The sequence below is a fragment of the Gekko japonicus genome, unplaced genomic scaffold (genome assembly GCF_001447785.1).
Source record: "Gekko japonicus isolate JY-2015 unplaced genomic scaffold, Gekko_japonicus_V1.1 scaffold3387, whole genome shotgun sequence".
NCBI lineage: Eukaryota > Metazoa > Chordata > Lepidosauria > Squamata > Gekkonidae > Gekko > Gekko japonicus.
The window spans coordinates 2,297-16,149 of NW_015171602.1; the positions used below are offsets into that span (position 1 = coordinate 2,297).

Sequence of the window (13,853 nt, forward strand, 5' to 3'; positions counted from 1 at the left end):
TGAAGGGCGGGGTATAAATCCAATCGAAGAGATTGGATTTATACCCCGCCCTTCACTTGGAGTCTTGGAGCGGCTTACAATCTCATTCTTCTTTATACTGATACAATCTCATTCTTCTTTATACTGATAATTAGGATCATTCCCCTGTTTGTTAGATCTACTCATGTGCCTTTAGTAACAACTTGGCACCCTACAAACATTTAGCAGGAGAAGGGGAAGGTTTTTCCCAGCATGGAGAAAGTAATCTGCTTGATCAATAGGGTTGCCAACAGGCCTGGAGAATATCAAATACCCTGTCCCTTTAGTAGAGGCTTAATGGGTAGAGACAGGCTGCTGGACTAGATGGTCCACTAGTCTGATCCAGCAGGGCTCTTCTTGCATTCTTAAGTTATGGAAGCAAACTGGCAGGTGAGGCTCTTCGTGACACAGAGGTAAGTAACAATAGTAGAAAAGAAAGCTGTGTAAAAATATGCTATTAACAATGAACAAAATATATTAATATAAAGAAAAACCTATAACAACGTTGTACAATGAATAATCCAAAGTCTGTAATACACAATTGTTCAAAAGGTATTCAGGATACTCAGGGACTGATTTCCCGCAAGCCGCTGCTCCGTCCTCGCTCCTCCCTTCACCCCCATCATATGTGTCAATTTCCCGCTATTTGCTGCACGGCCGTATTTTGCCCCGCAGCTTTGCCTGATTTTCCCCGCGTCTACTTGATTCTCAGGGTCGAGTAGACGCTGGGGAAACTGGGCGAAGCTGCGGGGCTAAATGCGGCCGCCCAGCAAATAGCGGGAAATTGACACATATGATGGGGGTGAAGGGAGGAGCGAGGACGGAGCAGCGGCTTGCGGGAAATCGGTCAGTGTTTCAGTTCAAGTATACAGAATTCAAATAGGCAGTACTCAGTGTTCCAGTTCAAATGTGCGGAATTCAACGAAGTTCCAGATTATTTTTTCAATTTATTTATTACGGGTCTATATGACCGAAGTCTTGACCAAAAGAGAATGCAAAAGGGGTAAAATAAGTACATAAAATTGACATAAAATATGACAAGTAGTCACAATCAGTAAACATATAAAACCCAGGCATAGCTCAGAGAATAAAAAAGACCTAACTACACCAAGCCAACTAACTAAAATCCTCCAAAGATTAAAAATCGGTGTAGGTGTTTGCAAAGATGATAAAGCCTTCAGTGTTTCTTGAGAGGATCCAGATTATGTGCTTTGCTTCGGGTATCTTCTTCACACTCAAATTGGAATATTGAGTACTGCATATTTGAATTCTGTATACTTGAACTTGAAACACTGAGTATCCCAAATGCCCTTCGAACAATCGTGTATTACAGACTTGGGATTATTCATTCTACAAGACTGTTATATGTTTTCCTTTTTTAATCTATTAATATGTCTTGTTCATTTTTAATAGCGTATTTTTACACAGCTTTCTTTTCTGCTGTTGTCCTATCTGGCTGTGTGATCTCCCCTGCTCGTGGAAGTTAAGTAACCTCACCCGGAGAGCCACGTCCCATTAAGCCTCTGTTACAGGGACAGGCAACCAACCCTATTCGATCATCTACTTAACTTGTGCCTGTTGGACTGCTGCTAAACGCGCAGGAGCAAAGTCAGGCCCGTGGCCAGGATTTTTTCAGTCAGGGGGCATTTAAATTTCTTAGGGGCCCCTGGCTAATCGAATTAAACGAATGCCCGGCTCCTTCCCTGCATCCGCCACCACTTGGGCTCCCTGGGCTGGATGGGGAGTCGGGGGGGCTTGCCAGTAAATTGGGGGGCCTAGCCCCGAAATGCCCCACTGTGGCTACGGGCCTGAGCAAAGTGACTAGGGAACGTCAACTACCCCTCCGAGGAACTCCCCTACTAAATCATGCAAGCGTTTCCTTCTTTGCTTTGGAGGATGGGCTCTGTGGCATTACTATACCCTGCTGAGGTCCCTCCCCTCCCCAAACCCCACCCTCCCCGGGCTCCACCTCCGCATCTCTAGGGATTTCCCAGCCCAGAGTCGGCAACCCCATGTCTAGGGCAAAGGGAGAGGCGGGAGAGGACGTTCCCTGCCCGGGGCAGGAAGTGATGCGGGAAGGGTGTGTGCGACTACGTTGTCACTAGTGGACTCTTTGGGCAAAGGCGGGTTCTGGCTCTCTCCTGAGTCATCCCCACAATCCGTGGCTCACTGAGCCTCGATCCCGTTCCGATGCTGGTCCTGAGTCCGTCGGCAGAGCGGTCCGCGGGGCCGATTGGAGCGGCGGAGGCGGCGTGGTGGCAGACCGGCCATCTGGCGGCAGATCTCCTCTAAGGGCCAATCAGAGAGGGGCAGAAGGGGTTAGTCGATTGACAGCCTCTCTGTACACAGCCGGGGGGGGGGGACAACTCTCTGACCCTGTGAAATCCAAGCCAGGACTGCATTGGGAGGGCATCCCTGGGACTCACACCTTGAACCCAGCAGGAGGAAAAGAGGCTGTGGGCGGAATCTGGGGGAGGGGAGATGGTGGGCATGGAGAGGACGGAGCAGCCCCTCCCCTTCTGCCTCCAATGTTCCTCCTTATAAACAAAGGTGCATGTGTGTGCGTGTGTGCATGTCTTTTGGGCCCAGGGAACAAGTGGATAGATCCCAACCAATGCTCCCTCTAAGCTGTGGAGTCGTGTGAGCAAAAATTCTACTTTGTGAGCCAGTGGCATTAAAGTTGTGAGCGAGCGATTTGGCTACCGCATAAATTAGTTTGCTCTGGAGCCCTCCTTCCTGAGCTAAGGCAAAGAATGTGTGAGCTGGGGGCTAAAAAACTGAACTGGCTCACACTATTTCAGCTTAGAGGGAACACTGCTCCAGGGTCATCTTACACCCCTGCACAGTGCAAGAAATTCACAAGTACCTCCCCCTCCACACCCTCAGTGACCCCTGTTCCACACCCAGACGGTGACAAAAAACCTCCAGGATCCCTGGCCAAACCAGCCTGGAGAAAAATGGCTTCCTGACCCCAAAGTGGCGATCGGCATTTCCATGGGCGTGTCAGAAAGGGCCATGAGAACTAAGCCCTGATGCAACCCTTCCTGCCCTCCCTCTCATGATCTGCCTAAGTTCACAGAATCCGCAGTGCTGGCAGATGGTATGCAGGTGGTGTGCAGTGACAGTGTTCCTGGTGGCCGTGTCAGCAGCGCCCCCAGCTGCATACGGTTCTTCCTTTTTTGTTTTGTTTGGCTGTTGAGCCCCTTTATTGTCTTTAAAGCTCTTAGTTTACTTTCCCCCCATTTGTTACCCTGACTGCGGTCACGTTGGGAAGAGGCCCGAGGACCCATGACCCTGTCCCCCCCCCCCAAGCTCAGTGGCAGCATCTGATCGCTCCTTCCCCATCTGAAGCTTGAGCGGTTGGCTTCTGGGGACAGCGACTGCTCCCACCTGCCTCAAAGGTTCATGCCATGCTTGGACCCCAGTTTCAGGGAGACCGTGTGGAGGGGTACACGGCAAGAAAGGCAAGAAAGGCCCAGAATCACTAAGACTGCCCCTGCCAGCGAGCTTGGGTGTACAACAGCTTATCGTTATTCCTTTCACGATCCGGAAGGTTTGTAGGAAATGTCCCTGTCGTCACCTTTACTCACCCTGCATAGCTTCGTCCTCTTTGCAGACAATACGAGAACAGATCTCCTTGTTTATCATGTACGTCCTACGGACACTGTCAACAGAAAGAACAAGAATAACGATACACTCAAGAAAGGCCCCTCTTTGAAGCTCTGCATTTAGGAAGGCCACGGTGACTGCTGGGAAACATGAAAAACAGGAATGTGGGTTTTTTTAAAGAAGGGAATTGAAAACAGATCAGCCAGTATCATAATGCCCCTGTATAAATCAATGGTGCGACCTCATTTGGAGTACTGTGTGCAGTTCTGGTCAGGTTTTTTACTGAGGGTTGCCAGGTCTCCTGGTATGACGATTTACCATAGAGTTTCCAGCGATTCCTAGAGCAACATGCTGTCACTTCCGGTTTTCCCCAGATGTGATCTCACGTCGTGTGCAACAGCAGCGCCCCGCCCCGCCACGTCCCCGGCCCCCATCTCCTGCCGGGTGCCAAATATTGGCTAGCAACCTGAATTTATAAGGGTCCCTAAAAAAATTAAAAGTGAGCTGCTCCAAAGATGTTATTACTACTACCGTACTACTACTACTACTACTAATCACCCCATCCCTATTATCGTAGGACTCTGGGTGATGTGCATAGTATTAAAAACAGTAATTAAATAAAACAATCGACCATACTAAATTACATTAAGGAAAAACAGATGTTGAATAGTGTCTTAGAGTTAATTATTCCCCTATTACAGACCGCCGGCCCTTTTGTGGGCGGGGGGAAGAGGTCAAAACGAGCACGGGAAACTAAGGAGGGTGCCAGTCAAGGTAAAAACCGTTGCTGTCCTCAACCAGAAGCCTGGCGGAATATCTCTGCCTCGCAGGCCCTGTGGGATTGCGTAAGGTCATTCAGGGCCCTGATGGAATTTGCCCGAGAGTTCCACCGGATATCCTTAGGGCCGGGAACGACCAGCGTGTTGTTGTCTAAGCGTGTATAACTACAGCACAAAACGAAGAGAGCTGTGTGTTTCTCGAAGGCTTATGCTACATTAAAGTTTGTTAGTCTTAGGCCCCGGCCACACGTGCCGGAAAACATGGAGGGGAGGCGTGGCTGTTTGTGCCGTCGCATTCTGATCCGCCATTATGCGATCAAACGTGATGGCGGCGCACCGGGGTTTCGTCCTTCGGCGCGCGCCGCAAAGAGGACGGCTGGAGGGAATAGGCGCACGCCAGCACGATCACACCGAACGAGTCCGTCTGCAGCCTGTGGCAAACCATTTGCTAGTAGATCTTTGCAGGTACTTTTTAACTGCGGATCTTCGGCGGCACGCCACAGGTTGGCCACGGGTGTGCTACGCTTCCCAGATGTTGCGGTGTGATCACGCCCCGAAAATCCGCCCACCATTCGTGCCTTTCGCGCGGCAAATTCTCTGTGTGACCGGAGCCTTAAAGGTGCTACTGGGCTTTTTACTATTTTGCAGCAAGACTAACACGGCTAAGTCCTCTGGATCGACAGCATCAAAGGCTTCTAGTTTGTACAATCTAGGTAAGCCACAGAATTCCAAAGAACGTCATGATACCTTTCATTGTGAGGGACATCTCCCCCCGGACTCTTTAGGATTTCTAAGGGGGGGGGGAAATTGGCTTCTGCTGGAGAAACCACAAGGTTCTTTCTTACCTGGTAACACACAGGTAACTGATACACTGCTTCACAGGCTTGTGGACCGAGTACAGGCGTGTGCACGGAAACTGCTCTTCGCGGCATTCTGGGAGCAGACAAAGAAGGATATGGTCAAGAGAATGCCACTGATCATTGTGGAGGTTGGTTTGTGAATAAAGATCACCTAAACAACTCCTTATGGGGAAAAGAGCCACTGCACATAGGGTTGCCAAACTCCAGGTGGGGCCTGGAGACCTCCCGGCATTGCAAGTATTCTTCCAGACAACAGAGATTAAGATCTCCTGGAGAACTGTTTCGTCATGCATTCTATGTTCTAGTAACAAGTCATACATTTTTCTTATAAATTTCTGGTCTGAGCCCATTAAAATTTTATCTATTTCCAGATAGCTTGGATAGAAACCCATTGCTTTATCTTTGCCGTATCGTGATTTGATTTGGACCCTTTCCCACCAATTATTTCTTTGTATTCTTTTTAACTCCAGCCGCGTATCTAATAGTTCTTGGTATCTTATATTGTTTTCTTCTTGGTGAACAGTTGGATTCGTAAAGGCATCTAAAGGTGCCACCCATCTTGGGGACTTTCTATAGAAGTCATTTCTAATGTGCTCCCAGACTTTTAATAGGGCAGCTCTGAGCCAGTGCTGTTTAAAATATTTGTGGCTATTCGCCTTACCGTACCACACGAATGCATACCAACCCAAAAGTAGACCATGGCCTTCTAGCTTCAGGAGTCTATTATTTTCCAGTACTATCCAATCTTTGATCCAGGCCAGAGCTTCTGATTTATAATACAGAGACCAATTTGGAAGCGCAAAGCCTCCTCTAGATTTCACATCTTGCATCACTTTGAGTTTGATTCTTGTTTTTTTGTTTTTGTTTGCCAAATGAACCGAGTTATGAGTTTATCAAGTTCCTGAAAGTAATTTTGGTTTTGTATTATTGGAATAGTCTGAAACAGGAACATCAACCTTGGTAGTATGTTCATCTTGATGGTGGCTATCCTCCCAATCAATGATATCTGAAGATCGTTCCACTTCTCTAAATCTTACTTTATCTCTTTCAGTAGCTCCTTATAGTTATTTTCCATTAATGAGCTACATTTGTTCGTTATGTTTATTCCCAGGTACTTAATTTTCTTTTGTATTTCAAAACCAGTAAGTTCTTGTATATGGGAGACTTGTGTGTTTGTCATATTCTTGACTAGCATTTTTGTTTTTTGATAATTGATTTTAAGATCAGCTACCCCTCCATATTTTGTAAGATCAATATCAATCTATTGATGGATTCTATCGGATGCTCGAGTATAAAGACCAGGTCGTCCGCGGATCCTCTATCGGATTCTCGAGTATAAAGACCACATAACTACTAGCACTTTATAACAGATGGCCGCCACATCTTAATCTTAAATTTAATAAGTTGTATTTTGATATTTTATCGATTGTATTGTTTTAGACTTGATATTCTATTAATTGTATACTGGTTTTTAACTGTAAGAGGTCCCGCAGAGCCCTGATCTCCTCTGGGAGCTCATTCCACCAGATAGGGGCCGCCACCGAAAAGGACCTGGCCCTTGTGGTAGCTAGCCTAGCCTCTTTTGGGCCCGGGGTCACTAAACGGTGCTGTGACCCCGACCGAAGTGCTCTTTGGGGCCTATATGGGGAAAGGCGGTCCCTCAGGTATGTCGGACCCTGGCCATATATACACACACACACACACACACAAAATAAAGAAATATTTAAAAAAAGATCTGGAGAAAAATGGCAGATTTGGAGGGTGAACTTGATGGAATCACACCCCCACTGAGTTCCCCCCTCCCCAAACTCTACCCTCCACAAGCTCTGCCTCCCCCAACTTCCAGGAATTTCAGAGCCTGGAGCTGGCAACCCTACCTCCAGTGGGAAGGGAACAGCATCCCATGTGCCTTGGTGTTTAGTCACGCCGGCCACGTGACCACGGAAACGTCTTCGGACAGCGCTGACTCTTTGGCTTGGAAGCAGAGATGAGCACAGCCCCCTAGAGTTGGATTCGACTGGCTTTTGAGCAAGGGAAACCTTTACTTTAGAACCTTAGAGACCGGCAAGCATTTCCCCTCTGCTCTAATCGAGCGAATTACAACAAGCATTGTACCTCTGCATCCTGACTCCCCCTTTTTGCAATGCCCCTCCCACCTCCAGACTGGGATATTAGGACTCGGGGATCTCCATTCAGACTTGTATCTGATGAAGGGAGCTTTGGCTCTTAAAAGCTTATGCCCTGAAAATCCCGTTGTTCTCTAAGGTGCTATTGGACTCGAACTTACCAGACCCTTCTATATGGGACTCAGGTCGAAGACACTTAGGAAACTGCAATCGATTCAAAATGGAGGTCTGTTATGGGGGGGGGAGTCAAATTACAATGCTTGTATTACACTCTTGCTCAAGACTACAACCACTGGCTGCCTGTTAGTTTATTATTTATTTATTTTTGCGATTTCTATCCCGCCCTATCCAATAGCTCAGGGGGGTTTAATTCCAGGTGTTGGTTATTACTCGTGAAGTCCTTTCTCCTTGAGCCAGTTTGGTGTAGTGGCTAGGAGCATGGACTCTAATCTGGGAGAACCGGGTTTGATTCTCTGCTCCTCCACATGCAGCTGCTGGCGTGACCTTGGGTCAGTCACAAGTTCTCTCAGAGCTCTCTCAGCCCCACCCACCTCACAGGGTGTCTGTTGTGGGGAGGGGAAGGGAAGGGGGTTGTCAGCCGCTCTGCCTATTAAGGGCCTATTAAAAGATGCCATTCTGCAGGCCTGTCAAATCAGCTTATGCCAGAACTATTTTTTGTTCCAGCCCTGGCACCCGCTTGATAGAACAACTTGCCAGTCCGTGCTAGGAAGCTTCCCATACAGTTGGCTTTTTGGCAACTCTGCAAAGCAGAGCTACTTAGATAAGTGTTTTGATAGGCCATTGTGATCGTCACTCCAGGGATCTGTTTTGTTGTTGTTTTAGTAAAGCTGTTGTGCCTTTATGCAACGGCTCCTCCCCTGAACATCTTGTTGGTCTCAGATCTAACTTTTATAATTTTAGTATCTTTTTAGTGCGGCGTAATCTGCCCTGAGTCCCATCGGGGAGAGAGGTGGGCTGGAAATCATGTAAATAAATATATAACCCTTTCCAAGAAATACCGTAATTGTTAAAATAGACATTGCTCGTTTTTTTCCCCAGCATGAGGTGTCCTGGGTTGAGAAACACTGCCACCTACTGGGAGGCGACCTCTGGAGAGCTTGCCAATATTTTATGTGGGTTTGGTTGATTCTCATAAAAAGTATTGTCTGGATTTTGTTCTTGTTTTGGACTTTGCACGGGCCAGCACAGCCGCACAATGTCCTCAGTGCCTGGAGAGGCCTTGTCAGGGGTTGCCTGGCAACAGGACAGAAAAGGGTTGGTGAACTGGAGGGGGGGGAGAGAGAAAGGAGAGTCACTGAGGGGCTTTTCTGAGGGGAGCTGGGTTTCTTCTACGGTCTCCCTCGTCGCCAGCAGGGGACTTTGGAGCAGTGTTCCCCCTAAGCTGAGTTAGTGTGAGCTAGCTCACAGTTTTTTAGCCTCCGGCTCACACATTTTTGTCTTAGCTCAGGAAGGATGGCTCCAAAGCAAACTGATTTATGCAGTAGCCAAATCCTTGCTCACAACTTTAATGTCAGTAGCTCATATAGTAGAATTTTTGCTCACAAGACTCCACAGCTTAGAGGGAACATTGCTTTGGAGGGGCATAATTCCTGGAGAGGGAGGGGACATCCCCAATGCAATGATGTCACACAGAAGTGATGTCATCACAGTGGGGACCAGCCCATGCAAAGGAGGAGGAGGAGGAGGAGATTGGATTTATACCCCGCCCATCACTCAGAGTCTCAGAGCGGCTTACAAACTCCTTTCCCTTCCCCTCCCCACAACAGACACCCTGTGAGGTGGGTGGGGCTGAGAGAGCTCTGACAGTAACTGCCCTTGAGAGAACAGCTCTGACAGAACTATGGCTTGCCCGAGGTCATCCAGCAGCTGCCAGTGGAGGAGTGGGGAATCAAACCCGGTTCGCCCAGATTAGAGTCCGCATCCTTCACCACGACACCAAACTGGCTTTGAATCCTTTGAATCTTGCTTGCAAGAAGTGGGGCCCATGCAGGCCTGAACTCCAAGCGGCAAAGCTGCCGCTGGAGTTCAGGGGTGATCTTGGGAGGGCACGTTTCCCAAAGGCTCACGGGGATGCTTTTGAAAAACTCACCGTGACCTAGGTGGTATACGGCAGGACTGCGCTTAGCAGAAACGGGGGAGGATTGGGAAAGTGCTGAAAGTGCGACTTTTGAGCACCCTTTTGAGTCACCGGTGGTCACTTCCCCCCACAAGCTAGCTGTCCAGTGGCTGGCAGGAACCCCCACCTGGCAATGGGCACCCCTAGTCTCTCCTGAACAAGCAGGGTTGCCATCTCCAGGTTGGGAGATTCCTGGAGACCTTTTTTTTGGGGGGGTGAAGCCGAGGGAAGGTGGGGTTTAAGGAGGGGAGAGACCTCAGTGGGGTATAATGCCAAAGACTTCACCCTCAGGTAGGGAATGGCAGCTCATCTCTAGACGACAGGGAACAGCTCCCCTGGAGAAAACGGCTGCTTCGGAGGGTGGACTCCATGGCATTGCCTCCCACTGGGCACTCCATGAAATTGCAGAGCGGTCGGGTTAGAACGGATAAAAGGAAGTACTTCTTCAGCCAAAGAGTGATTAACACATGGAATTCACTGCCATGGGAAGTGGTGGCGGCTACAAGCATGGACGGCTTCAAGAGGGAATTAGATAAGCATATGGAGCAGAGGTCCATCAGTGGCTATTAGCCACAAGGTATAGATAGGGACTCTGGGGCAAGTGATGCTCTGTCTTCTTGGTGCTTGGGGGGGTCACACACAGCGGGCGTCAGCGGTTTGTTTTGTGTTTTTAACACAGTTTGCGCATGCGCATAGGCAGCAATCCACAGAATGGCGATCTTCACGCATGCGCAAAACACCCCGTCTTACATTTAAAGTTTAAAGGTAACGACTTACCTTTAAAGTTTAAAGAGCAAAGTGGCCTCCCTGAGGTCCCGGACTTCTCTAAAACGTTAAACTAAGGACCTTTTCTTTTCTTTTTTTTAAACAAACGCCGGGGCGAAGCTTCGCCCAAGCGCATATCGCCGACCTAAAAAAAAAATGGTGGTCGAAAATCGGAACCCTCGGGCTTCCGAACGGAAGTGGCTCTACAACGTTGTAGAGCGATCAGACAGAGGGTAAAGTGATTACAAGCGTTGCACTCAAGATACCACCACTTCGGGACCTAGTGGCAGAATACAACGGTTTAAAGCTCTTTGCAACGGTTAGGGACGGAAGGCAGATGTTCACCGTGTGAATGCCGGTATGTACACCGATTCCAACCGGCACCTATACCGTTGCAAATGCCCCGTCTGAACGCACCCAAAGAGTGATGAACACATGGGATTCACTGCCACAGGAGGTGGCGGCGGCTACAAGCATGGGCGGCCTCAAGAGGGAATTGGATAAGCATATGCAGCAGAGGTCCATCGGTGGCTCTTAGCCACAAGGTATAGATAGGAACTCTCGGTCTGGGGCCAGGGATGCTCTGTATTCTTGGTGCTTGGGGGGGCAAAAGTGGGAGGGCTTCTAGTGTCCTGGCCCCACTGCTAGACCTCCTGAGGGCACCTGGTATTTTTGGCCACCGTGTGACAGAGTGTTGGACTGGATGGGCCACTGGCCTGATCCAACATTGGCTTCTCTTGTGTTCTTATGTTCTTCTCTCATGTCCAAAAATGTGTGTTGGGCTAAGAGCGACTGCCCCAAGGTTACCCAGTGAGTTTTACCAGTGAGCGGAGAAGGGAGCGTCTCTGTTCAACCACTGACTTCACTCTACCACACTGACTTCTTTAGAGGCCGATGAGTAAAACGTAATGAATGTAAATGAGTAAAATGTAATGAATAAAAACACCAGTGGCACAAAGGAGACGCTGCTTAGGGGAGGGCGAACCGGAGCATGCAGGAGTTGATAGCAGCTTACCACCAGGTGCTGGTGATGGACCGCCTACGTCTGAAATTAAGAGAGGAAAGGGTTAATCCTCAGCTTGCGACAGTGAAGCTATACCCTTCAAGGTGAGTTGCAAAAGTGTCAGTACAAATTGGTTTCCAAAAATGCTCTTCACCGAGTTCTGACACTTCCTCACTGGACATTCTTCTAGCATTCATCTCCTGTAAAAAGTATTGGCCATCCGATAACGTGTCATTTCGATATTAGACTTCCGAGAGCATCTAGCCAGACTTCTTTAGCATTCTACCATTACACAATTCAGACACTCTCTTTGTCACAAAATCCAGGTTATTTGCTGTATTACTCGAGAATTTGGCATACAGAACATGTCTTGTTAGTGGCTTAATCTGGCCAAATTCCACACAAATCTAATAAAGGACAGTTGATGTATAGCATCAGGTGGGCAGTCGTGTTGCTCTGAAGCAGCAGAACGAATTTAGAGTCCAGCGTTGGCACCTTGAAGACCAACAAAAACAACATACCTTGAATAAAACTTTGTTGATCTTACAGGTGCCCCTGGGCTCTGAATTTATTCTCTTGATGTATAGCCGTTATGGAGCTGCGGTGGCTCAAGTGGTTAAGACGCTGAACTGCAGGCTGTGGAAGGTCGGTAGTTCAGCAGTTCGAGTCCTGAGTGTGCCGCATGACGGAGTGAGCTCCCGTCTCTAGTTCCAGCTCCTGCCAACCTAGCAGTTCGAAAGCAAGAAGTTGCAAGTAGATAAATAGGTACCACTTCGGTGAGAAGGTAACAGCGTTCCGTGCGCCTTGGTGTTGAGTCATGCCGGCCACATGACCATGGAAACGTCTTCGGACAGTGCTGGCTATTCGGCTTGGAAACGGAGATGAGCACCGCAACCCTAGAGTGGGATTCGACTGGCTTTCGAGCAAGGGAACCTTTACCTTTTATAGCCGTTAGCCTTTGCTTTGGAGTGGTTTTTTTGTGTGAGAGAAACCATTCTGGCCCACTGAACTTTGGCCCACGTAACTTTGGTTCCTTCTTTTGTTTGATTTGGTCAAACTGAAGGATATTTCAGGGGTTTCAACTCCATTAAGTGTTTATAACGCAATAACAGGGCTTGGCAAATGGCAGCTATGAGGCTGCCGTGGGGCCTAGAAATTTCATTGCGGTGCCTAGTAGTTTATTTAAAAGCTTACTTATTATTTTGCATCAGAATGTTTTATCGTTTGACATCAAAACAAACAATTATGTGGCTTAGCGGTAGAGTATCTCTGCTTGGTATGCAGAAGGTCCAAGGTTCAATCCCCGGCATCTCCAGTTAAGAGGATTAGATAGTAGGTGATGTGAAAGATTCCGCTGGAAATCCTGGAGAGCGACTGCCAGTCTGAGTGGACGATACTGACCTTGAAGGACCGAGGGTCAGATTCAGTATAAAGCCGCTTCACGTGTTCATATATGCATTCACATTCTTATAGGTAAAGGTAAAGGTTCCCTTGCTCGAAAGCCAGTCGAGTCCGACTCTAGGGTTGCGGTGCTCATCTCCGTTTCCAAGCCGAGGAGCCAGCGCTGTCCGAAGACGTCTCCGTGGTCATGTGGCCGGCATGACTCAACACCAAGGCGCACGGAACACTGTGACCTTCCCACCGAAGTGGTACCTATTTATCTACTTGCAGTTTCTTGCTTTCGAACTGCTAGGTTGGCAGGAGCTGGAACGAGAGACGGGAGCTCACTCCGTCATGCGGCACACTCGGGTCTCGAACTGCTGAACTACCGACCTTCCACGGCCTGCAGTTCAGCGTCTTAACCATCTTAACTGCAGCTCCTATTCACATTCTTACTGTTGCTGATTTATATGTAAACTAACCTTTACACCATTCATTGCTGGTGAATGGCACTGTTAATACTATTGTGTAAAGAGATCTTATCAGTATTAAGATTTGCCCCCCCCCAGCCCATCTACAACAGCGTGGTGGTGGGGCAGTGCCGTCAAGTCACAGCTGATTTATGGGGAGGCCCCGGTGGGGTTGTCAAGGCAAGAGGGGTTCAGAGGTGGTTTTGCCATTCCCTGCCCCTGCGTCCCAGCCTTGGCATTCCTTGGAGGTCTCCCGTACAAATATTAGCCAGGGCCGACCCTGCTTAGCTGCCAAGATCTGACGAGACTGGACTCGCCTGGGCTAACCAGGTCAGGGCGAAACCATTGGACTGAGCGAGGCAGCATGCCTGGAAATCAGGGGGGTGCTACATCAGTGGTTCAGACGCTGAGCTGCAGACTCCAGGGTGACTGATCCGTGCCACCCCTTGCCTGGGAATGAAGGTAGGCGGTCTTTGAGGAGCCAGGCATGAGAAGCAAGTATCTTACCCTTGCTGTATGCTACAGGGGTCGTTTCGTAGAAAAAGAGGTGCAAGAGCTCATTAGCATAACTCATTTGCATATGCCACACCCCCTGACATCACCGGAAGTGTGTCAGAAGGCAACACCCACCGCTCAGGCTCCACTGGACTCTTTTGGATTGCTAGCTATTGGGGGGGGGGGCCGGGCAGATCTGTCCTCGCAGAGG

At 48.7% G+C, this 13,853-nt stretch overlaps 1 protein-coding gene across 1 annotated transcript in view; it reads right to left on the bottom strand.

Annotated features, from left to right (window-relative positions):
- Window positions 1-1,967: 1,967 nt before the first annotated feature.
- MFAP5 (microfibrillar associated protein 5) overlaps window positions 1,968-13,853 on the bottom strand; it is a 23,013-nt gene continuing 11,127 nt past the window's right edge. The window contains exons 5-8 of the mRNA XM_015419910.1: window positions 11,310-11,339; window positions 5,252-5,339; window positions 3,609-3,682; window positions 1,968-2,306 (exon numbers count right to left, since the gene is read on the bottom strand). Coding sequence (XP_015275396.1) covers window positions 2,185-2,306; window positions 3,609-3,682; window positions 5,252-5,339; window positions 11,310-11,339 — 314 coding nt within the window. The 3' untranslated portion in view covers window positions 1,968-2,184. The remainder of the gene's footprint in view (window positions 2,307-3,608; window positions 3,683-5,251; window positions 5,340-11,309; window positions 11,340-13,853) is intronic.